Source organism: Sodiomyces alkalinus (genome assembly GCF_003711515.1).
Source record: "Sodiomyces alkalinus F11 unplaced genomic scaffold SODALscaffold_10, whole genome shotgun sequence".
NCBI lineage: Eukaryota > Fungi > Ascomycota > Sordariomycetes > Glomerellales > Plectosphaerellaceae > Sodiomyces > Sodiomyces alkalinus.
In genome coordinates, this window is record NW_021167088.1 from 495,391 (window position 1) to 518,747 (window position 23,357).

Genomic DNA, 23,357 nt, shown 5'->3' on the forward strand with positions numbered 1-23,357 from the left:
TTAAAGTATGAGACCCTTTTCAGGGGTATGCGACGACGTGACAACAGATGGATGGCAGGCATGGAATTGCGGTGGTGCGCCCTGCGACGGACATTGTGCATGTGCCCTGCCTGCCCCTCTCCCGAGCCGGGAACCCCGCATTGGGGGTCAGATGGGGGGGTTGTACGGAGTTAGCTGGGGATCATCCGGCACTGTTCGGTGTGAGATGGGACGATACATGTACATCGTAGCAACCACGGTGAAGGTTCAGTCAAGTCGAGCAAACGGGGGAAGTACTGTACGGAGTACAAAACAAAAGTAAGGCAGGTGGCGTCGTCGTACATGTACACGTGGAAGCTGACCGCTTTTGTGATAGTCTGGCAGCCCTGTTCTACCCTGTTATGCTCGTTCAACGTCATGTGTGTAAATTTATGGGATGTCTTCCTCGTACCGACTTCCCGTCGAGCGGAAGATGCCTAGATCATATATTTCTGTGCTGTTTCCCTCCCCCCGGTGAGCACGAAATTAAGGCCAGGGCTTGCAACCACACACTTAGTAGGCAGGTTCAGATAACACATCGCAGCAAGCCATGGCGGATGGAGCATCAGAGAGCGATGTGAAGCACCCCAGGAAGCTCCCGGATTCGACCCATCACGTCATCGTCAAGTTAGAGGCCATTCACGTTGACGCTCCAGACATCGACGTGTTTCCCCTCACATACGAGATCATTGAATACGACTACACGTCCTCTGAGAACGCAGACCTGGTGGCTGCTCGAGTACGGGATGCGAGCATCCTGATCACCACCACCACACCCATCAACGCGGCCACCTTGGGCAAGGCGCCTCATCTGTACGTATGACCTTTCTGTGTTGGTGAAACACCTCTCTCCTGACACCGAGGAGGGCGGCGAAACCCTACTGCAAATTCCATCTGTTCGCTGAGAGAGAAGAATTGTGCTGAGTTTCCTATTCTCCGTGGCAGCTTATGTGTCATCACCGAATCGGTAGGGACGGACCATATTGATCTGGACGAATGTCGAAGCCGCAATATCACCGTCATGTACTCCCCCAATGCGACCGTGGAAGCTGTCTCGGAGCATGCCCTTGCCATGGTGTGTTACGACATACCCTCTCCCCTCACCAATTCCCCACGGCTGACGACCATTCTGCAGTATTTTGCAACAAGACGAAAGTTGACAGTCCTACACGATGCCATGCTGCAGTATGACGACACGCGACCCAACCTCTGGAAGGAAAAGGGCAGCATGTCATCCGTGCTACGTGACTCCGAGGGCCGTCCTCCCAGGACATGCCAGAACGAGACGGTCGGTATCATGGGCTATGGCCCCATTGGTGCGTATAAGCCCATACCCCAAACACCTCGCACATACTCGTTGCCACAGGCAGCTCGCTACCCATGCCTTCACGGCTCTCATGCTCATGACCGTAGCTGCCAGAAAAGACTGGAAGCTGACCGAACTGCGTTCGTACTTACACAGGCCAGCGCATAGCCACCCTCTGCCGCTCCCTGGGCATGCAAGTCCTCGTAGCGGCCCGCAAGCCCTACGACTACCTCCCGGACGACGTCCCCGTGGGCCGCACCCCATCCCACACGGTGATCCGGCGCGCGACGGTCCTCTTCGTTGTCGTCCCGCTGAACGCCGAGACGCGCCACATCATCGGCGTCCCGGAGCTCGACGCCGCGGGACCGGACTGCACCATCGTCAACGTCGGGCGCGGCGGGACGGTCGACGAGCGCGCCCTGCTGGCGGCAGTGCGGGAGCGGCGCATCTACGGCGCCGCGACGGACGTGTTCGAGACGGAACCGGCCGGCAGTGATGCCGACTCTGTCCTCCTGAGCCGCGAGATTAAGAAGGAAGGACTCAACCTGGTGCTCACGCCGCATCTGGCTTGGTGCGCGGACGCCACGCGGATGAATATTCGGCGGGTGGTGGGTCAGAATATCAGGACCTTTGTGGAGGGAGGGTCAACCAACGTCGTTCTAGATGCGAGGGTGTAGAGGGAGAGCGGGCACACTACACGTAGCCTGGCGTTACGAAACTAGGGTGATTATCCAGCTGTGGATCCATTTGTTCAGAGTGAAGCCGTAGTTGGAATCGTCCGAAGCCCTTTTCGCATAAAGGAAATTGCCAGAAAACCAGAGACATTGCAAGACGTCGAGCTCGGCAATGGGACTATCACAAGGATGAGTCAAAACGCATGCTGTGTGCCCCGTAAGAATCCCTCTGTCGTTGTCCCATTTCCGCCGTCCACAGCCAGGGGCCGGTGTACACAGTAGCATACCGCCTCGTAAGAGGCTGGACTAGCGACAAAAGTCAATGAATGGCAGCGAAGCAATTTTTATTGCCTTGCCGGGCGAGACGACGACCGGAGCCCAGACAATTACGAGGCATATTCGTACTTGCTGCAAAGAACAAAGCCGACGAGTCGATGTAAATCGCGGTCGAGAGACGGTGATAAGGAGGCGTAACGGGACTAGGACTTCCAGGAAGGCTTACGAATAGGTAGGCAGACCGATAGAAAGACCCCCGATGGTCTGGATTGCAGAGATACTGTCGATGCCCTCAGAAGAGTCATATATGTTCAGAATCCCACCTAGACGATGGCTTCAGAGTGGTGAGACTGGACGGAGGGAGACGGCCAGAAGCGGAAGACTGCGAAAGACATTGGTTTCAAAGAGAACATCGAAGAGCAGTAAAAATGGCAATCGTTTATTTATTTTGACTGAAAATATTCTAATGGTTCTCCACTAACAATCCTCACAGGAATGCCTGAATCTTTTCCAAATCATTTACTGGGTCATTAATATCATCGGCAAAGCAAGGATATATTCGGATGTCGTGGGCTAATTATAAGGCGGACGTCCCAACAGTCGTTGGTCGTTGATATCTTTCCACTTCCGAATCGGGGTCTCGAGGCACAATGTAGAGTTACCCAATGAAGTAAGCCTGTAGCCGTACTCTACGGATTCTTCGTACAAATGTGTCCGAGGTGATAATATCCATTTGCGACTTTTTGTGCAGAAACGGTCACGACAAAAGGTGTCGTTACGTACCAGTACTTTACCCTCCTAACGTAATGCCAAGGTGGGGGGCAGCTGGTTTCACTTAAACGGTACGGATAAGAAAGTGCAACACTCTCCGTTGGCTCCGTTTCAGACCTGAAGGGAAAACGCCAAGTCATGATTGGCTGGCTTACTTTGGCATGTCGCTTTTCAGGATAAAGTTGAAGCGGGCCGATAAACGCCAATTGTCTTCTCTTCCAGCCAGATGGATACCGCTTCCAATGTCACGGCATTTCTGTTTACTTTCATGGTTCATCTAGGGCATTCAATGACACAATACACAACGTCCACAGCTTAATAACAAAGCCAAATCTTCGTGAAGCATTGTAGGATGAACGACTCCCCTTAACTAGGGTTCCGTCCACAGGAGAAGTCCAGGAAAGGGGAAGAAAGAAAAAAAAAGGAACGGCGGACGCATGTCCCGTCCAGAAAACGCAGCCACCGGCTGGATCTGAGATTGGGGGCGCCAGGATCTTGGATTCCGTGCAAGGATGCGTCATTTTACGCATGAGCCGAAGAGCCTCAGGCAACTCCCCGAAAGAAACGCTAGAAAGTACCCTCGTCTCCCTTCCCTTGTTCGGCGCGCTCCGTCGGGTAACTCGCCCAAAAGATTTTTTTTTGCAGGGCTTTGTTGTTTCCAGCCAAGACAGGACCCACTGTCTAATTTCAGTGCACGAAATTTTCTACCTTGAAGAAATAAAGGGGGCAAAGGCAAACCACCTCGGGTTTCGGTTGAGTAATACGTGTACGATAGCTCGGCCCAGCTGCAAGCTGTTTCTCCCAATGCCAAAGTAATGACAATTCGAGGAAGAAAAAGAAAAAGAAAAGGTCCTCACCCCCCAACCCACGCCCCCAAAAAAAGCGTGAATGGTGTCTCGAGGGTCGTCCAAGTTGGGAAGTTCACCCAAAAACGACGGCACGGAGGTACAACGCAGGTTCGGGAATATCGCTCGAAGTACCAGAGTACGTATCCGTAACAGCCGAAGCTGCAAAGGCGGCAAGGGGGGCCTGTCAAAGGTCAGATGTCACGACACCACCGCTTCTGTGCAGGCGTAAATCGTCGACAGATCCTGTCAAAGTGTTCGATTACTGTTGTCGGTAGGCGGCCTTTTGGAAGAAATGGTTCATTCGAAAGGACAGTCAGTCAAAGCCGAGGGGAATCGTCCCTTGGGTAACCACGGCGGCACCGTCTTCCCTTTTATCCCTCAGACATTCAAGCCCCAAAGTGGAATCGCAGAATTTTCCTTCGTTGCTGTCACCGCTGGATCGGTTATCGCGACAAGGGGCCCACCCACGTGCGAGCGTCACGTCGGAACCGAACGCGTGATTGGATTCATTTCGCCTCAAAGTGGGGGGCACTGGATCCCTCGGCCGGGTGCCCAGTGGGGGTCGCAGTCGCAACCACAACCACTGTCAGACTTCATCATCACCGGGACACACAAATGGCCCAGGTGTTCCACTATCAGTCAGTCCTGAGGCATCCTCGCTGCGATAACAGACCGTTTGGCGCCCAGTTCACACTGCAAACGAAATGCCCGAGACACCAGTTCATTTCCAACAAGAGAAGAAAAATTTTTACCCCCCTTTTCCCACGAAGTACCAGCCAAGACGTCATGGGCATCCCTAGTGTCAACTATGCTCATCATTAGCACTCGCGAAGGTGATATTTTGCACAAGAAAACTCCCCTCAATGTTTAGTTGAGCCAACAATAAAAAATAAAAATAAAAGTAGAAATTTATCAAAGGAGAAGCCGTTCTTCCTTCGGTCATGTGAATCACGATGTACGAAGTACGAGCAGAAGCGCAGGGAACCTAATACTGCTCTAAGTTCCCAACCCGCACTTTCATGATTCGTGTCGCCAGCCAAGAGTCAATTCATCGCCCTTGGACTCTCTCATCACGGGCCCCCCCTGGCTGGCCTTGCCTGTGCATGGCAGGCGAAGTTGGGAAAGCGTTGTCCGTCCCGGTATTGTCCGAGCCCACGACTGACCCGGACCGACCCAAGCTGAGTCGTCCTCAGTGTACAGACTCCCATGCGGCTCGTCCTTCACATCCACTTTTTGGATGCCTCATCAGGCTCATCAGGCCTTCCCGTCATCATCTCAAATTATTAGTTGGTCCACACAAATTTGCTCCACCCCATTATGTTATGAACCGGCAAAGCAAAAATATCGCTTCGCTCTCCTGTTTGACCCGAGCCGGCCTATGAGAGCCCTGCTTCCAGTCTCCGTCCCCGTCGTCCGGCCCCCCTTACCATTCCCCAGCCGAGCTCTCTGCTTTTCCTCCTGACTCTTGAGCTTTTCTCTCTTCTACCTCTTCCACCTTTTCCTCAACCCAATCCACTTGAACAGAGCCTCTCTAATCTCTCCCACGCTCACTCATCCATCCATCCATCCTTCCACCCATCCACCACCACCTCTCCATCAGTCACAATGGCCTCTACTCGTGTCCTCGCCTCCAGGCTGGCCTCCTCCATGGCCACCAAGGCCGCTCGCCCTGCCGTGCGCGCCGCTCCTCTCCAGGTCGCCTCCAAGCGCACCATCACTGGTAAGTAAAGGAAAAGAAAAAAATCAGCAGAGAGCAGGATTTCTCAACACCAAAAAGAGCCGAGGAACAGCCCAATTGGGGCATCCCCGAACACCAATGCCTCGAACTCGACCAATTGACCGATATTCTGACATTTTCCCCCGTCGTGAAGGCTTCACTGCCCGCCCCCAGGTTACCCTCAAGGCCAATGCCAGCCGCATGTTCCAGAACGCCCAGGCCAAGCGTGCCTACTCCTCCGAGATCGCCCAGGCCATGGTTGAGGTCTCCAGGAACATCGGTATGGGCAGCGCCGCCATCGGTCTGACCGGTGCTGGTATCGGTATCGGTCTCGTCTTCGCCGCCCTCCTCAACGGCGTTGCCCGCAACCCTGCCCTCCGTGGCCAGCTCTTCTCTTATGCCATTCTGGGTTTCGCCTTCGTCGAGGCCATTGGTCTTTTCGACCTCATGATTGCCCTCATGGCCAAGTTCGTACGTCATCTCCCACCATTTCTTCTTCTTCCTCTTCCAGGCGACGGCTGCATCGGGATTTTTCGACTGACGTGCTGTGCCAGACTTAAACGACTTCTTCCTTCGTCCACTCGGGATGAGAGAAGTGGCAGTGTGGCCACCGGTATTGTGCCGGGGAATCAGATTCGACGACAGTTGCCGTGGCCCGCCCGCCAACCTCGATCAAAAAAGGGACTTGTGCCCATTGCGGCGGATGATAGAGTAATAGACGGGTTAGACGACGGGAGGGCGACTAGTGTTTCTTGCCTGGATCAAGTCACGGTCCGAGGGCCAATGTCCCTCATGTATAGATGGATGGTGGGATCATGGATAAGAGGGAAAGCGAGTTCAAAGGAACCCGATCGGGAGGGAGAGCTCGGCGGTTTTTGTTTTCACTTGCCCTCCCGATTCGTGGCACCCTCATCAATTTCCCAGCGTTTCTCTGCGATTGTAGCCAGGGACTGGGAACCTCGTGTACAAATACGAACAATAAAAACACTCATCCTTACCTGAGGGCGCTTCTTTTGTCGGCTCACCGTACCAAGCATTTCTTTTTCTGTCTCAAGCTTTCTGCCATATTGCCTTCAAACTCCCCACTTTCCGTGAAGAATGAATTGCCTGATATGCGAATTCATATTCATGATTGGTGTACCTTTCCCAATTCAAACTGCCAGGAACTCATCGACGGACTGTCAGCTGAGGCTTCATTAAAGCCTGCTCGGTAAATAGAGGCGATCTTTCTTCCTGTGTGTGAGTGGAACACGCTTGGACAGGGCTCTGTTTTTGCTCTCCGTAACGCGGGCCGTCCTGCACCGTTTCGCCGCCTACCTAACCAGCCTTGCGTGTTCAGGTATCTTCCGTTAATCCATCGACGGGAGCGAGGCGTCAGATAAGAACCGTTTTCATACACTAGTGCGGATCGGCCTGCCCATTATCAATGGTACCGTTCACCGTGTTCTGGCGTATAAGAAACGTAAAAATGGGCGCGTGTCGTAACCTTTCCCCTGATCTTTTATGACTTGGGGTTTCGGATTTACCGTTTTGGAGTGGGGGGCACTCCCGCACTTGCCGCCAGTAGACCAACCAACAAGACAACGCGTATGGGGGATAAATCCATGGCAAATGAGAAGAGAGCGAGCAAAGGAACGTCTGAAAGGAAGAAGGCCCCTGACTGCCGGACTGCAGCAGTGATGATAAGGATTGACGACTTCGTGGGCCTTGTAGGTGTCCATCCTCATGGCCTTCGGGGCCTTCACCCAGCACGTCGGACTTCCGAGAGCTAGCTCTTGGTATGGGGCAATGGGGCTAAGAGGACGAAACAGCCTGATGCCGTCCATCATACACAACACCCAGTTGTCTCAACAGCAAAGGAGGCACGCCCTGCACGCAGACATTCCCCCAGCTTCTTTTGCTTCGGGAGGATCCCATGGGGCCCCGACATTGAGACAACGACTCTGTCCGCCATCCCAAGAGGTAGAGCCCACTCGAACTCCCTTCTTGTCCTAGCCCGCTTCTTTCTCAGTGTCGCCCATGTCGCCATGCTTGGTCCGTGGCGGGTCCCAAGGTCCCACAACAAGGTCATCAGGCCCTCTGTTCCGTTCTCTCTCGTGGGGTTATTCCGTTCCGCCTCGTAGTCCGTTATCTTTTCTTCCCCGCCGTTTCCTGGTTCTTGAAGTGGATTGGCGCTCGCGCCGTTTGGTGAGAAAGTTTCGTCGCGTGAGATGATGATAGCTCGATGACGACGGTGATATTCGGTGATGGAGATGTCTGTTCGAAGAGGAGATGTCGTTGGAGAGATTAGATAATTGTTTCATTTTTCTCCTTTTTTCATTTCTCGTGCGGAGATAATGTATCTTCGTACCACATTTCTCGTTTGGTTGTCCTGCAGGAGGCAGGGAAGCACTCTCGCCGGGGAGTATTTTTCCCCTCACCGGGCCGTTGGCCGAACACCGAATTGGCTTCTCAGATACCGTAATTGTCCGTAGCAAGATGACATTGTACAGAGTAGCTAATATGTTAGTAATAACACTCTCATAATACGGACTACACGTGCTTTTCATTCTGATTGACCCTGAGAATATCCTGACCGTAACTTTACAATATCTGGTTCAGAGCACCAAATGTCAACGCGGTTCGTATCAGACACAGTACACGGAGCAAAAGAGCAAAGCAAAAAAGGAAGACGAATCACCCTTGAATTGCCTCGTACTGGAATCGAACCAGTGATCTCCTCATTACTAGTGAGGCGCTTTACCACTGAGCCAACGAGGCTGCGTTTCGCAGGTGCTTCTTATTAGGTAAGCCCTGGCACATAATTCATATGGGAATGACCAGCACCGTTAGTTGTGGTGACTCTCAAGAGAGCTGTGGCATCCCCCAACAACCTTTCAGCCTCGGACCAGATGATACATGTTAGAAACAGAAAATCAGATGCATCTTAGACGCGTAATCATTTCGAGTGAAATTGATTGTAGACATCGAAGATGGAAAAACACCGTTGAATGTTTGCACACAAAGAAATCAGTCTGCTATATTTCCAGCCGGGGTATCATATACTAACAAGAAAATCGGCAAAGAAAAGCCCTCCCCTGATCTGATAATGCGCGGACAGACATTCATGTTTCTCCCTCGTTTTCCCGTTTCGGCTTGATGGCATAACCTTCTATGAACCCGTTCGGATCGCATGCTCTCTCCAGGCTAATACCGCTCGCTGCCACCCATCGCCGAACAGCTTCCTTGTCGATGCGCACCCTCGGAACCACCGGTATGACCTCTTTTTGTGCCTTGGCATCTCCCATCACCTCGTCTTCGTCAGTATGAGTCTGCGCCGGCCTCTTAGCCGCCCCCATGCCCGCATCCTCCACGAGTCCCATCTCACGTAACGTGACGAGGCAGTCGTCGAGAGCAATCCATGTCCCCCGGCTGCATTCGTTGAGGTCCACTACGACCTCATTCTGCTCAGACCCATCGCCCATAGGGCTTGCGATCCCGTTGACCCCTAGCAGCCATCGCGCGATCTCGCCCGCCCAGTAGCGTTTGTATCCTTTCCGGCCCAGTTCGGAGATGGGCTTCTCCGGGCCGCCGAGGATGCGTTCGCGGCGGCTCATCTCGTAGGACACACCCATTAACAGGCCACCCAATCCCTTACGCTGCCACGGCGGAAATACAAGAATACAAGCCAGGTTGTTGTTGTCCCATGACATTTTCTCCTTGGAGAAGAAGCCCACGACCTGTGGTGGCCGGTGAGGCGGCGCATCCGCTGTGTCTGCCGGAACCTGAGAGTCGAGGGGAAAACCGGGTGCTGGGTTCGCAACGGGAGGCGGGGGCGGCGTGTAGACGAGCAGGAAGTAGTTGAAATTGGTCACATCGAAAAATACAGATTTCGTGTCGAGGAAGAGCTTGGCAAACAGGGAAAGATTCTGACAAAACAGCTACAAAGGCGAGGCGAGACTCTGGTCAGTACGATGTCCACGGAACGACGCCCGGGGCAACGGGGCGAAAGAAGGAAGGAAACACACCATGTCTTGCTCTCCGTCTACCTCCCACACGCTCCACTCCCCATAGTCCGTCACCACCTCCTCGACGTGGCGCACTCCGCTATTGGTTCTCTTGCCAGGACCCCTCTTGATCTCAGGCACGGCCCTGAGAACCGACCGGCGGCCCCTCGGGTGCGTGTAGATCTTGCGGCCAGGGGGCATCCTGCCGCTGCGTTCACAGAATCGCACATGTCCCAGCCACGACACCAACTCCTTGGAGTATTTGAAGCAATAGGGGCACACGTACAGCCGGTCGAGCATGGTCACTTCGCCGCCACTACCACTTTTGTGTTTGGTGGACCCCTTGGCAGAGCTGGCGCCCGCCGCTGTACCGGCGCCTCCCATCTTGGTCGTCCCCTTCGCAGACGACGACTGGGATGACCCGGCCTTGCCAGCGTACCCGGACGACGCATCCCCCAGGAGCTCCTTGCCGTAGTAGGACGGGTACCAAGTACGGAAACAGATGTCGCCCAACACGACTTTATCGATGTTGCGGTCGGCACGTGGAAGCGGTTTCGGCTTGTTCTTCTCGTCTTCCGGTTTCCGAATCCCGGATTTCTGTGGCAGGATGGAAGTGGATTGATGTAGTAACTGGGGCGAGACATAGGGTATGTTTGGGACGAGCACGTGGGTGTTCCATGTCGGGGGACGAGATGGTTGGTGGTGGGGCGGTTGTAACGACGGGGGCAAACTGGTGGGCGGGCTTGGGCGCATAAGGGTTTTCGTCCAAGGTTGCGATGGAGGTTGGGCCACCTGATACGAGATCTCGGGGGCGACGAGGCCGTTAGCAGGTTGCCCACTCCCAGACCTTCTGACATCCTTGGTCGTCAGCGCCGGATGGTTATGCACGGCCATCATGGTGGCGCTGCCGCGTCGTCTTGTCATACGTGGTTCTTGTGGTGCCGCTGCCCGATGTTGATCTTCCGGATGCTGGGGTGCCACGGGTTGGGCAATGGCTGGCAGGGAGCCACCGATCTGGATTTGTAAGGCACTTGTCGTCGACGCGCTGGACGGAGCAGCTGTATTGGGAACGGTAGATTGGGACGCAGGGATTTCAGGTTTCGATTTGGGGGGACGTCCCCGGCGTTTCGGCTTCGTTGGTTGCGATTCTACACCGGTGGCCTCTCCGAATCCGGACCGCAGCGGAGACGCGGAAGTCGGGATGATGGGCGGAGGGATCGGGGTTTGACGCGTCGTGCGACGCGTCACTGTTTCGGTAGTGGGGGCAGCGGAATGGGAAGGGGAAGGATGAAGTGCAGAGCGCTGTTGGTGCTGTCGTTGTTGCTGTTGTTGTTCGTCCTCGGGTCGTTTTCGCTTCCATCTAGGCATTGTGGAGGTTACAGGAGAGATCGGAGGGATTTGTCGAACGGGGGACAGGCTGGCCCGGGGCGGAAGTGGTGGAACGAGCACAACAGGTCAAGCGTTGTGGCAGAGCCTGCGGCACGCTGAGGACCGCAGGCCCTTGGAAGTCCCTGGCCTTCTTTCGCCGAATACCGGGGAAAGTGTCAACCGGTGCTGTTGACAGCAAAGTTTGGGTATTCGCAACCCGTTGGATGTTCGAAGAAGCGCATGCCCTGCTTGAACGCGGTCAATTACGGATTGGACTTTGGACTTTGAGCTTTTTCGCTTCGTCAGCTGGACGTGCCCCGCTGGAATGTCTGTGCGTTCCCAGAGGTGACTGTACGGAGTGTGCGTACACAGTGTGCGTACACCCTTTGCATACGTTGCTTATTGCAACGAATATCGTACAGTGGTTGAGGAAACAGATGCAGTCTTACACAGTATATATATGCATGAGCTCTTGGCGATACATCAGACCGCCAAGAGCGTTGATGTACAACATTCTGCCCCTCTGTACCCTTAAGGTACCCCTCCATCTCCCCACACAATCGTCAGAACAGGCCATGCATGCTAATTATCGTGCTTCGTAGCATGATAGGTGATGCCGACCCAACGATGTCCAGAAACAGCTTCCTTAGGTAGATTTGTTCACTTCCCCGCATGACCCTGAACAGTTCCCGCCCGGTTTGACCGATACCTACCCGGGAGGGGGGGTTTATAGGTCAGAGCTCGGACAGAGACTTTTGCTCTGACCAGAGCCAGGACAGAGAAATTTCTGTCGACATGATGTTCTTAAGACTGTTGACAGACTGACCAGTTATCGGGCTCTGTCCTATACCCCCCTAAACCCGGGTAGGTACCGTTGCCCCACGACCCCTTCAAGGCAACAACCACAGCCAGATTGATGGACTGACCTGCAACCCTTCCAACAATCTAGCTCCCAGTGCCATCTCCTCAAGAGAACCAAGCCTACTTCTACGTCACATTGCTTTCCTGGTAGCCAATCTCGGACATAATCCCGACACCTATTATTTGTTGGCTGGCTCGGTATACCGGTTTCGTCCTATGTCGAAACCAAACCATCTATCCCACCGGTATTGGTATTGGTGCTGTTCCCTATATTTACCTGCCCTTGCTCTTTGTTGTCTTGTGACGTTATCTCACGCGTCCCTAGGATCCCCTTGGCGCCGCTCAATTGGTCTATTAAAGAGCGAACTGTCTCCTTCACTGCTGTTGAGTATTAGTTGCCTCGTTATTCCTGCTTCAGGCCTCTTTCCTGTCGTTATTCTGTAGTAGACTATCGAACCATGGCGCCCGATGTGATTCAGCCCGTCGCCGTCGCAGCGGGACCCCACGTAGTAACCCCCCTATCGCAGGACCCGAAGGAGAAGTTTTACCGTCACTTCCAGGAAGAATTTGCATGTAAGTCATGACTTATTCCGGAGAATCCGGCCCCAGAAGCTCGGTCGTCGTGCGGTCTTGCTGCTTACAAGCGCATCAAAAGCCATTCGCAACCGAATCGAAGATCTCCCCTCGGTGGCGGTCATTGGAGGTGAAAGACAAGATGCCCTCGACGCCATCTTGGGTTCCATCTCGAATTTGTCGAACGAGGTCTCAGATGCCTCCGACTATGTTCCTGCCTACGATCAACGCACATATTCAGAGGTAATTTTCGTCACAGGCTTGCCTTAGAAAACGGCCTTTTGTATTCATCGTCTAACCAACATGACAGGCTATAAAACTTTTGACTGAAAAGCTAAATCAGACGACGGCAAAGCTTGCACCTCGCTCTCGTTTCCAGTTCAAGTCTCGCAGTGCCGCCGCTGGCTCCGACCAGGCACTCGGGCGGGCCGCCGATCCCCGTCTTCTCACCACTGCCGGCCGGGTCGACGCCACGCCAGCTTCCCCCGACGAGACTGCTGACCCTAGTTCACGCGTCGAGGCCGAAGATGCCGTGAGCGATCTCCCCTCGATCAAAGCCAAGGATTACAACAAGGAGATGGCGCAACCCAGCACGTCTCGTGTCCGCATGCCCAGCTTTTCGACCGCCAAGGAGATTGTTATTTTCGGCCAGACGGGGTTGCACATCATCCTGCCCTCCACGGCCTCCCGAGCCACGTCCGCGGGTCGTTTGACAGACATCAACGACTGCGTCGTCGACATGTCCATGGTCACAGCCAGCAGCGCCCCCTTCGCCAGCCTCATGCTCAATAATATCAGGAATTCCCTCGTCCTCGCTGGCCACGTAGACGGTCCTGTGCACATCACCGGCGTATCGGATAGCATTGTCGTCGTGGCAGCCCGGCAGGTCCGGATCCATGAGTGTAAGAACGTCGACCTATATCTGGACTGCTCCAGTCACCCGATCATTGAAGACTGTTCCGGCATGCGGTTCGCGCCGCTGCCTCCCTCATTCGTATGTGTTCCATCTCCGCCTCCCATGCCTCGAGCTTTGTGGCTGACTACGACGTGTAGGAAAACCCCGACGATCCATCGAAGAACCAGTGGGACCAGGTACAAGACTTCAAGTGGTTGAAGTCCGAGAAGAGCCCCAACTGGAGCATCTTGCCAGAGGGAGAAAGAATTGCGGAAGACATCTGGGTGAACGTTGTCCCGGGTAAACCGGGGAAGGACCTTAGTGACATCTTAGACGCGGTCGGAATTGCGAGGCGCTGAGTAGATAATGGCTTCATCGGTCGCTGTCTGTGCCGTATGAATGCGAGGAGACTGCAAGACAGCCTGTGTATCTGCTGTAATTAGTTTCGACAGGAGTGGCCACCTTTTCCTTTCTGACCGATGGGTATGTATTTTCGTTTCGTTGCAATTCAGTCGCAGTTGCAAATCATCGCTCGCAATGTCTGGCTCACGCTGGCCAGGTTTCCCTCTCCTTCCTTGGTAGCCCCAGGGTATCAAGTAATTAGGAGGTGACCTCCTACCACCGCGAATCGAGCTTCTTGTCCCATTTGCACCTTCGAGGGGCTTTTTTTGTTTTGTTTATGTCTCCATCTTGTCGCCCTCGTTTCCAAAGTCAACGCCGCGCTCCCGCAACTTCTCCAGGACTTCCCGCTGCATGCGAATCCTAGCTTCGAGCTCCTGGATCTCCTCTTCCTGTTCCTCGATGTCGCGTTCCATGTCGGGCAGCGTCTTGATCTGCGTGCGGGCCCGCTGCAACTTGTGCTTCAGTGCGTCGGTCTGCGTGGAGAGCTCCCTCAGGGACAAAGCACCCGTGCCGCCCGGGCTGGCTCCTAGTTGGTTTGGTGTCGCTCCTGTAGGTAACGGGGTGGAGCCTGTGACGCCGCCCGGGGCCGTGGGAGGATTGGACGCTTGGATTGCGGCTCGGAGACGGGTGAGGATGGCTGCGAGCTCGGTGAGGGTGTCGAGAGCGTCAGGCGAGAAGTTTGAAGGTAGTGCGAGCGGGTGAGGAGTGGAAGAGGAAGGTGGAGCAGACATGGCTAAAAAAAGAGCTAGAATACGTCGTGTGGGAAAATAAAATGCTTCGTTCTTTGTCTTGCAATGTTTCTGGTTTTCTGATGAGTCAAAGTCGGAATGTCGTCGATATCGAGTGATGTGATACAATCCGCGCTGTACCTTAGGTAAGGTACGGAGATAATTAAAGTTTGGTTTGTACCCAAGGAGATGGAGCATCATATGGATAAGGTAGAGCTGAAATGGAAGGTTTGGGAAATGAAAGTAACTGTCGTGGGGTACCCGATAACCGCTCCTGTAAGGTAGCACTAGATTAGAACGGTTACAAAAGCTACTATTATGGATACTCCGTAACTACGGATACCGTACGCCGTCGAGCTGGTAGAAGATTCCACCTACTCCGTACCTACTACGTAATTAATTCTGTACCTGATCCCCCGCCATGGATTGATAAAAAGACATGCCCCTCCTCAACCCAATTGAGCTCACCACCAACTCGATCTTTTTTTTCCCTCAGGAAAATCACGCATTGCTTATTTGATCCTGTTTTTCTCCTTTTCATTCTTGCTCCGTCAGATAAAGAAGAGTATTAGCAGAATTGATAAACCCCCTCGGTCACAATGGCTGAAACCAAAGTTCAACCCACCTGCCTGAGTACGTCCAACCATCTCCCCCCCCTTGGTGCAGGTGACGAAGGTTGCATTCTCACTTTGAGATCGTCTGGCTAAACTGGACCTTGCAACCCTCTACAGTCGTGATCGATGGCTGGGGCATTCCTTCGGCCGACTCTCCCAAAGATGGCGATGCCATTGCTGCCGCCAACACCCCTGTCATGGACGCCTTTTCCCAGAACAAGGACCAGTTCGTCGAGCTCGAGGCCTCTTCTTATGCCGTCGGTCTCCCCAAAGGCCTGATGGGCAACTCCGAAGTCGGCCACTTGAACATTGGTGCGGGCCGTGTCGTCTGGCAGGACGTCGTGCGCATCGACAGCGACATTGAGGAGGGCAAGTTCGCCGATAATGAGGTTATCAAGAACGCCTTCGAGAGCGCCAAGGACGGCAACGGCAGGCTACATCTCTGCGGTCTCGTCTCCCACGGCGGTGTTGTAAGTTGAGTAGAGTTTCCCCTGATGGCGTTCCCGCCGCAACGAGAGTCCTGTCCTGTATGTCCTATATGCTCATAAGGCCTTTCCTCCAGCACGCCAAACAAGACCATCTTTACGCCCTTCTCCTCGCCGCCAAGAAATACGGCGTCCCCAAGGTCTTCATCCATGCCTTTGGTGACGGTCGCGATACCGATCCCAAGTCCGGCGCAGGTTACCTGGAGGAACTCGTCGGGAAGCTGAACGAGTTTGGTATCGGCGAGATCGCGACCGTGGTGGGCCGCTACTATGCCATGGACCGTGATAAGCGCTGGGAGAGGGTCGAGATCGCCCTGAAGGGCATGGTCCTTGGGGAGGGCGAGCAGAGCGATGACCCCGTCAAGACGATCCGGGAGCGGTACCAGCGCGGTGGTCCGCAAGACAAGGACGAGTTCCTGGCCCCCATCATCGTTGGCGGGGATGAGCGACGGATCAAGGGTAACGAGCCCCGCCTGAACTTCCCATGAGGGGGGGACACTGGTAGCACTGGTAACCTGCTGACCCTCGTTTCTAGATGACGATACCGTCTTCTTCTTTAACTACCGCTCCGACCGTGTCCGTCAAATCACCCAGGTCATGGGCGACGTCGACCGCTCCGTGCTTCCCGACTTCCCCTACCCTAAGATCGCCTCTCTCGTTACCATGACCCAATATAAGCTCGACTACCCGTTTACCGTCGCTTTCCAGCCCCAGCGCATGGATAACGTGCTGGCCGAGTGGCTGGGCAAGCAAGGCGTCAAGCAAGTCCACGTGGCCGAGACGGAGAAGTACGCGCACGTTACCTTCTTCTTCAACGGCGGCGTCGAGAAGCCCTTCGCCCTGGAGACGCGCGCGCCGGGCGACCTTGTCCCCTCCAAGAAGCAAGTGGCCACCTACGATCTCGCCCCGAAGATGTCGGCCCAGGAAGTCGCCGATCGCGTGGCCGACCGGATCAGGGCCGTCGGCGGCGAGGAGTTCCCCTTCGTCATGAACAACTTTGCGCCCCCCGACATGGTCGGCCATACCGGCGTCTACGAGGCGGCCATCATCGGCTGCGAGGCCACGGATGCCGGCATCAAGACCATCTACGACGCCTGCGTCGAGCGGGGCTACGCCCTGTTCATCACCGCCGACCACGGCAACGCTGAGGAGATGAAGTTCCCCGACGGCAGCCCGAAGACCAGCCACACCACCAACAAGGTGCCCTTCATCATGGCCAACGTCCCCAAGGACTGGCGCCTGGTTCCCTACTGGGACGAGAAGAAGGGCAAGTACCTTGAGCCCGTCCTCGGCGATGTTGCCCCGACCGTTCTTGCGGCCATGGGTCTGCCCCAGCCCGAGGAGATGGACGGCCACAGCTTGCTGCAAAAGGGTGTCGCCGATCAGATTGCCGGGCAGAAGAGGAAGGAGCAGGCCTCCTAAGTATATCTTCTCTCGTTGAGAAGAGACCGGGGTGTACAAGATATAGGGCGGGGAAATGAATGGATGATCAAAGAAGTAAATGACGTTCTGAATGAAGACGAAGCCACTACGATGTGCTATGATAAAGGATAGCAGATGGATGTTTGGATGGCCGGATGAATGATACACACCACCTAAACGTGCGAGGATGCACGTTCAACTTGCGGTGTTATAGATACCTTACCTTAGGAAGTCCTCCGAGTCGTCGAGACTCACCTTATACAGTCCGCTGTTGCGCAGCTAACACTCGGTCCCCGTGTTCCCCAGTGAGGGGGTTGGGGGGTTCAATTTATATTATTTTTTCTTCATTTATTTCAACTCACGTCGTGGAGTTTCGGAAGAAGAACAGCCATGGTCCACTCGTTAGACACTCACCCAGTCCTTGTTCGGAAAACCTCACTCAAAAGAGGATCCCGCACGAACAAACGGCATGTTTCCAGCCACAGCTGCACCGATTCCGTGTCACAACAATTGATGGGCATCAACAGCACGAGTTACGCAGTGATACCAAGACCCTCACAATTGGAGCTTGAAAATGCATTTGAGATAAACCAGAATGGCTTGGTTAGCTACAGATAACGACAAGTTGGGACTGCAATTTTAAGATTTCCCATGAAACCAGTCTCAACACATCGTAAGCCTGCGTCACGGCGATGGGAGCCGCGAAATCAAACCCTGGGTATAAGTTCATTTTTAACGCCTGCCGGATGCTGAGAGGTAACAGTACAACTACCCGAAAAGTCGAGGGCTTCGTAAATTCGTTTCAAATGGTCGGAAAACATCGAGTAAATCAGCGGGTGCCTCGCTTGCGCCGGGAAAAAAAAGAAGAAGAAAGTCGAGCAAAGGATAAGGGGTAAACAACAACAACAACCAAACCGCCCCCCCCTCCCCCATATGAAAAACTCCATACAGGAACATAATGTCCTCAAGTTCCTAAAGTTGGGTACTCTGCTTTTGGTACAAGGTATTCGGAGGTTGCTGTCAGGTTGCAGGTTTGAGACCTTCAGCTGCTTCCTTCGCGACCGCTCGAGTACCCGCTTTCGACATCGTCATCATTATCGGTAGCGTTCGAGCTATCCGTCTGTCTGGGCAGATCGACGCTCATGCTCTTGCTTCGCCCCCGCACAGTACCAGGGGCAGCGATCGCGCTGCTGCTCGTCCGACGGGCCAGTTGGCGCGGCGGCAGGGCAATCCCCAGGCCTTGTCGGGTCGGGCCACGGGCTTTCGGCTCGTCTTCGTCGTCGGGCTCCCCGCCTTCTTCGTCGCCGCTGCTCATATCGTTATCCGGGTACGGAATATCCGATGTCCGAGGAATGGACAGTTTGCGTCCAAATTCATCGCTCGATTCGGACTCGTCTTCCTCATCATCCGATTCGAGACTGTCCATGCTGTCGACGGAGGTATCCGTGCTGAAGGGGGGTATGAAGACGGCCGGCGGTGGGAGGGCGACTGGCGATAAGCGCTTGATACCGCCAGAAACGTATTCCATCTTAATAGTGGGAACGGCGGCACTGCTCGTTTGGCGTGTGGTCGCAATTGGCCGCGGAGACGGCGACATGGATGCGAAGCGGTATATGATAGCATCAGACATCTCGTCAGAGCTGGGCCGCTGCAACGGAACCTTTGCACTGGGGGCATTCTTAGGTCGCCTGGTCTTAACGAGAATCATGAAGTGATCCTCAGGGACCACACCTCCAAGACCAGACGACTCGAGAGTCTGAAGTCGGATGGGCTGCTCTACATCCGACCAAGGACATTCCATGTCGAAGTCGCCCGTGCCTGAAAGAGGGTCGTGGCCGGGAAGGACCATCTCAGGATCCGCGTTCATTGCATCGACGAAGAACGGTCTCCCATCGCTCAACGGACGGATTCGCAGGACGGACCCGGATGACGTCCGCTGTGGCGGATCAGGTCTCACAAACTCGCCACTAGGGCTGCTGGAGAACCCAGCCTGAGGGTCTCGACCGGAAGACGTCAAATATGTCGTCGGCGACGAATCCCCAGGGTCGCCGGACAAGTCGGTGCAGAAGGGTGCTCCGCTATAATAGATGATCGCACCGTCCAGGCGACGTTTTCTCCGCTGACGCTGAGACGACCCAGATCCGCTGTTGCCCCACCTCGATTCTTCCATATTGCTCTCCTCGGCCGGGCCAAGCGAGGATCCGGTTTCGTCGGCCGACGTCTGCTCGGCCGACTGTGCCTGGTGTACGAAAAGAGGCTTGTAGTGGAAGCTGTGTGATGATATTCGATTCTTGCTCGAGTAGGCCGAGGTGAAGTCATCTGCGGACCCTGGCTGGACTTGTACCGTCTTCCGTTTCTTTCGTTCGTCGTTCTCATTCGAGCCGTCTGTATCGTCGGTGGAGGGGCTCTTCCCCGAGTTGTCACCGGAGCTGTCGCTGCTGAACTTGGTGCCTTCCGTGCCGCCCCTCCAGCGGATTTTCCGACCGTCGGCTGACAGTTGGAATTTGGTGCTCTTTTCGGAAATAGCCACCCGGACGAAATCAGGGGTGACATTGATTATGTGCAACTGGGCGAGGTTGCAGAGGAGATTCAAGTAGACCCATCCATCGGCGTCCGGCGCGACATCCCGCGTGCTCGATTCAGGCAGCAGCTCAGGTGGGATCAAGCCGAGATGGCGAATGTAGTCCATGTTTTCCGAAGGATTCTGCACGCGGTCGGGATCGAGGTCTAGGGGTCGGGTCGGGCGTTGCTCAGGAAGCGATGCATTCGGCGGCGACATATGGGCATCACCAGCTGCGGCTCCGCTACCGCGGGAATATGTCTGGTAGCTGTTCGAATGGTCCATCGACATATAATCCCTCGACCGGCCCTGCTTGCCCGAGTCGCCGGCGCCAACCAAAAGAATAGGGGCTTCTCGAGTAAGTTCGCTTGGACCTAGGCTCGCAGGTTGGTCAACCATGACAGCCGTCCTAGCCATGACCTCACCCATCACGGGTGCCAGCGATGAGCCCACCGCCTGGGGCACAGCTGGCACAGCTGGCCCAACCTGACTCAGTTGGCGACTTCGGGCACGCGTCTTGCCCGTGAACAACTGTTCCAGACGTCGTACCACAAGCTTCTTCTTCTGCCTGTCCGTCATGGCAACATGGCGCGGGTAGAGGCCCTCAGGGATGTCCTTGAGGTAGCTCTGGACTTTCTGCTCGGCGGAACGAGCCTGTGAACTCACAGAGGGTCGGCCCATTGATGTTCCGGATGAATTATGGCCCGTCGACATGGATGCGTAGGCGGAGTCAACGGGCCTTGACTGTGAGCCAGACGAGGAGGAAGCGTGCTTGGACATGGAGCCTGAGCGAGAATATAGACGACTGGCATGGCGAGATGACTTCTTGCGGGGCCCTGACGAAGTCTGGGCGCTGGGGGATTCGCTAATACTTGCGGCAAAATCGCGTAGCGTAGCCTCAAGTTCTCTCTTCTTGCGCTTTGGCAGCCCGTGCATTTTGATCTCAAAGAGCTTTTCCTTCTTGAGCATGTCCGGACCCAACTGCTTGTATCTCTTCAACTCTTCTTTCAGCTTCTGTATCTCAACCGTGAGGTCGTCGATGACGCTGCGATAATCGTCGGTGCTGCTGCTTCGGGTGACGACTGGCGCCGCCGCCGATGTGGATACACCCGGTCGGAGGTGCAAGGGATAGGTAGCCTGAGGAGCGTCCTCGTTCGAGGAGTCTGACTCCTTTTGATAGAACGGGGGATCGACTGGTTTTTCGTCGTCGGCAATTGGTCCGGTACAGCTTGGCTCAAGGAGAAAGAAATTGACTTACCTTCCATGGCTCCGGAGTAAGAGACGGTGGGGTTTTGATTCGACTGATCGAACCACTGCATTGCGTCGCTCTGTCCGGTCTCGCGACTTTCTGCAGAATCTTTTCTGCAGGGCGAACCAATTGATCCTTTATCTTTATCCCCTTTTACTGAAGGTGTGCGTTCCGCTGTAGCTTTCGCGGCAGCATCGCGCGCAAGTCGGTGATGCTGCAACGTCACGGATTTTTCGTATAAAGTCCTGCGAGGCAATGTGTGGCCTGTGGTAGATAAGGGCAGCGGAGTTTCCGAAGGAGGCTGCGCGCCATGAAGTTTGTTTTGATCTTTGTCCGTCATGTTGCGATATCGACGTATCGTCAAAGGGGAGATGGTAAACTCATATCTGGGATGTAATGTAGCACAATAAGGTTGGTCGACGAGAGCAACTTGCAGAGAAACGTCTCCGAGAGAAGATCGAACGAGGCGAATGTCGAATGGGCTGAAACGGGGAGTCACAATGATTGGCCGATGGTGGGTTTGGAGATCTCGATGCGACGAAAATCAGACTAACGGAGCGTATGATGCTCAAACGGAGGCTCCGGCTAGTGGTGAGGGTCGGTGGAGTTTTGAGAACTTTCGCTAACTCCCTCAAATCTGGGGAAGGAGACTTCAGGTTCGTAGAGGCGAGGCGAGGGGGACAAAAAGCTGTTCAAAGGCTTCGGGGGGGAATGCGATGTGTAGTGTCAGCCCAGGCAAGCGTGTGCTACGCGAGCAGTGCAGAATTATTTTATGGGCTGCTTGCACTCAATAACCCGTGCTTTGTCAAAGTCTCGACGCCGACCGAATCCACCAAATCTCCCTTTGCGGTTAGGTTGGCATGAGCTCTAATGATGAATGGTAAGTTTGAGAGGATTATTAGGTGTCGAGTGCTGCGATCAAGAAGACGAGAGGGCAAGAGCGGAGAACTGTGTATGTAGTAGAGGGTGAGGGTGTGGAAGGGCAGGGGGATAAAGGGCAAAACGTACGTTGAATTCCGTGTACCCAGCACTCGCCCCCTCTATTATTAGCCCTGTCCTTGGAGTTACAAACGGCGGGTTGGAGACCGTTCGACCCCTAATCTGTTTGCTGCTAATGTGGCGAAGACGAGCTCAACGTCTTGAAATAATATAGAGATGGACTATAGCGTAGAGAACGGTGAGTACATAAGGTAATAAACGGCTTTTCATCTACGAATAATCGCTCGTACTTCGTAGGTCCGAAATTGGCACGAGAAGGGGAAAGAAAAAGCCAGAACAAAAGGGAAGAAAAGGGAGGTGGATGATACGAGGGCATTCTTGGTGCGGGTTAGGTACCTTAGGTACTTGCTAAGTACCACATGCACGGTTCTCGCGAACCTCAGGATGTATCGTACATTGAGGTGGAGCTGGTGGGGGGAACCGGGGCCATGGTCCCCAGGTACAGTCTAGACCGACCGGCCCTCGATGCCGATAGTGCAGCACTTGGGGGACCATCGAATAAGGACATCGCATCGGACGGTGTTGTCTTCTTATATGTAGGGGGAAACTGTGCTATGAGATAAGAGTGAAGTTCCTTGAACCCCCAACACCGTACCTCCGCAGGTCCCCAGATGCTCTCTGTCCATCCATGCTTTGACTTTGTGTCATGTCCCAGTAACCCCCACAACGTGGAATTATTGTGATGGTGATCCTGTTGTTGCGGTCGTCCACCCTTCAGACCCGAAGTGAGACAACGAGTGACACGATGTTGGAATTACGAAGTACCCGCAAGCTGCGAGTTGCTCTCGCTTGCTTCCCGGTGAAAATATCAGGCTTCAACCTCTGCCCGACCTGTCTCGTCTTGGACAGAGGTACGGATACTTCCATAACGTACCTCCTACCATACAGCGTAGGTATGTCTAAGGTACCGCGTGACCCCACCGTTGTACATACCCAGTAACGAGGTGGAGAGGTCTAGACCGCTCGGGGAGGCGGACCCTACTCGCACCTGCGCTAAGATACTCTGCCGCTGCATCTTACGTCACAAGATCACTGTGAGGGAATAACGTCCTCCAGCGGGGGGTCCAAAGGAGTAAAAAGGCATTTTCAAGGCTATTTATCCTTTTAATTTCCTTATCATATTAATAGTATATAACTAAAGTAGACCTTTATTCAAAAAGGGTTGTTTCTTTATTTCACGCTTAAATAACATCTAGTATCGTGAGAAGAAATGACATCTACCTACCTATAGCTAGGGCACCCCTATTATCAAGGTACCTACCTTACCTATATCAACTCCAGTATCAGGTACGTCTCATAGCATCCTGCAGGGACGTGGGGCACTTTGGAGTACACAGCCCAAGACCCCACTATTGTGGGTCCTATGCCACTAATCAGACAGGCAGCCAGATAGGTGTGCCAGTACGAAGTAATTAGTACATCGTGTAAGTACAAACGAAGTATACCTAGGTAGGTAGACAAGTACCTAAAGCAGTACGAATACCTCCACAGGCAGGAATTTCACCTTGGCATTTTCACTGGGGAGCAATGTTTGATGGACCACTGCACAATTATTGACCGTATTATTAATCATGATGAATACTTGGGCGGTGTCCGACTACGAAT

At 54.2% G+C, this 23,357-nt stretch overlaps 7 protein-coding genes and 1 non-coding gene across 8 annotated transcripts; 4 read left to right on the forward strand and 4 right to left on the reverse strand.

The window, feature by feature from the left end:
• The first annotated feature begins 365 nt into the window (after positions 1-365).
• On the forward strand, positions 366-2,156 carry SODALDRAFT_328198 (glycerate dehydrogenase). Its single transcript, XM_028610625.1, has 4 exons — positions 366-831; positions 964-1,093; positions 1,154-1,334; positions 1,481-2,156. Exons 1-4 carry the CDS (start codon positions 569-571, stop codon positions 1,999-2,001), a joined length of 1,095 nt encoding a protein of 364 aa, XP_028463613.1. The 5' UTR covers positions 366-568; the 3' UTR covers positions 2,002-2,156.
• Positions 2,157-5,498: 3,342 nt separating this feature from the next.
• SODALDRAFT_320312 (ATP synthase subunit C) lies at positions 5,499-6,151 on the forward strand (the record flags this gene model as incomplete). Its single annotated transcript, XM_028609524.1, has 3 exons — positions 5,499-5,613; positions 5,765-6,081; positions 6,122-6,151. The coding sequence occupies 3 exons, from the start codon at positions 5,499-5,501 to the stop codon at positions 6,149-6,151; spliced, it is 462 nt and encodes a 153-aa protein (XP_028463614.1).
• Positions 6,152-8,298: 2,147 nt separating this feature from the next.
• Positions 8,299-8,370, reverse strand: SODALDRAFT_t182. The gene has a single exon. It is a non-coding gene; the product is annotated as a tRNA-Thr (tRNA).
• Positions 8,371-8,607: 237 nt separating this feature from the next.
• Positions 8,608-11,342, reverse strand: SODALDRAFT_328201 (hypothetical protein). Its single transcript, XM_028610626.1, has 2 exons — positions 9,618-11,342; positions 8,608-9,530 (listed from the first exon to the last, which is right to left on the reverse strand). Exons 1-2 carry the CDS (start codon positions 10,962-10,964, stop codon positions 8,715-8,717), a joined length of 2,163 nt encoding a protein of 720 aa, XP_028463615.1. The 5' UTR covers positions 10,965-11,342; the 3' UTR covers positions 8,608-8,714.
• Positions 11,343-12,142: 800 nt separating this feature from the next.
• Positions 12,143-13,953, forward strand: SODALDRAFT_328202 (tubulin binding cofactor C). The gene is made up of 4 exons (XM_028610627.1): positions 12,143-12,398; positions 12,481-12,641; positions 12,709-13,392; positions 13,452-13,953. The coding sequence occupies exons 1-4, from the start codon at positions 12,284-12,286 to the stop codon at positions 13,650-13,652; spliced, it is 1,161 nt and encodes a 386-aa protein (XP_028463616.1). The 5' UTR covers positions 12,143-12,283; the 3' UTR covers positions 13,653-13,953.
• Positions 13,954-13,970: 17 nt separating this feature from the next.
• SODALDRAFT_362647 (hypothetical protein) lies at positions 13,971-14,426 on the reverse strand (the record flags this gene model as incomplete). The annotated part of the gene is made up of 1 exon (XM_028614478.1): positions 13,971-14,426. One exon carries the CDS (start codon positions 14,424-14,426, stop codon positions 13,971-13,973), a length of 456 nt encoding a protein of 151 aa, XP_028463617.1.
• A 421-nt stretch (positions 14,427-14,847) lies between these two features.
• Positions 14,848-17,291, forward strand: SODALDRAFT_328204 (2,3-bisphosphoglycerate-independent phosphoglycerate mutase). The gene is made up of 4 exons (XM_028610628.1): positions 14,848-15,056; positions 15,155-15,507; positions 15,600-15,981; positions 16,058-17,291. Exons 1-4 carry the CDS (start codon positions 15,023-15,025, stop codon positions 16,942-16,944), a joined length of 1,656 nt encoding a protein of 551 aa, XP_028463618.1. The 5' UTR covers positions 14,848-15,022; the 3' UTR covers positions 16,945-17,291.
• Positions 17,292-17,986: 695 nt separating this feature from the next.
• On the reverse strand, positions 17,987-21,093 carry SODALDRAFT_282720 (hypothetical protein; the record flags this gene model as incomplete). Its single annotated transcript, XM_028608355.1, has 2 exons — positions 17,987-20,697; positions 20,763-21,093. The coding sequence occupies 2 exons, from the start codon at positions 21,091-21,093 to the stop codon at positions 17,987-17,989; spliced, it is 3,042 nt and encodes a 1,013-aa protein (XP_028463619.1).
• Between the last annotated feature and the right edge of the window lie 2,264 nt (positions 21,094-23,357).

What these genes read in the sequence shown, in the direction of transcription:
- SODALDRAFT_328198 (XM_028610625.1), top strand. Translation starts at nt 569, where the DNA reads ATGGCGGATGGAGCATCAGAGAGCGATGTGAAGCACCCCAGGAAGCTC. An exon ending in CGGAGCATGCCCTTGCCATG is followed by an intron (nt 1,094 to 1,153) that starts GTGTGTTACGAC and finishes ACCATTCTGCAG; the next exon opens with TATTTTGCAACAAGACGAAA. An exon ending in CATGGGCTATGGCCCCATTG is followed by an intron (nt 1,335 to 1,480) that starts GTGCGTATAAGC and finishes GTACTTACACAG; the next exon opens with GCCAGCGCATAGCCACCCTC.
- SODALDRAFT_328201 (XM_028610626.1), bottom strand. Translation starts at nt 10,964, where the DNA reads ATGCCTAGATGGAAGCGAAAACGACCCGAGGACGAACAACAACAGCAA. An exon ending in TAGACGGAGAGCAAGACATG is followed by an intron (nt 9,531 to 9,617) that starts GTGTGTTTCCTT and finishes TCGCCTTTGTAG; the next exon opens with CTGTTTTGTCAGAATCTTTC.
- SODALDRAFT_328202 (XM_028610627.1), top strand. Translation starts at nt 12,284, where the DNA reads ATGGCGCCCGATGTGATTCAGCCCGTCGCCGTCGCAGCGGGACCCCAC. An exon ending in CTTCCAGGAAGAATTTGCAT is followed by an intron (nt 12,399 to 12,480) that starts GTAAGTCATGAC and finishes GCGCATCAAAAG; the next exon opens with CCATTCGCAACCGAATCGAA. An exon ending in ATCAACGCACATATTCAGAG is followed by an intron (nt 12,642 to 12,708) that starts GTAATTTTCGTC and finishes CCAACATGACAG; the next exon opens with GCTATAAAACTTTTGACTGA.
- SODALDRAFT_328204 (XM_028610628.1), top strand. Translation starts at nt 15,023, where the DNA reads ATGGCTGAAACCAAAGTTCAACCCACCTGCCTGA. An exon ending in AGTTCAACCCACCTGCCTGA is followed by an intron (nt 15,057 to 15,154) that starts GTACGTCCAACC and finishes AACCCTCTACAG; the next exon opens with TCGTGATCGATGGCTGGGGC. An exon ending in TCGTCTCCCACGGCGGTGTT is followed by an intron (nt 15,508 to 15,599) that starts GTAAGTTGAGTA and finishes CCTTTCCTCCAG; the next exon opens with CACGCCAAACAAGACCATCT.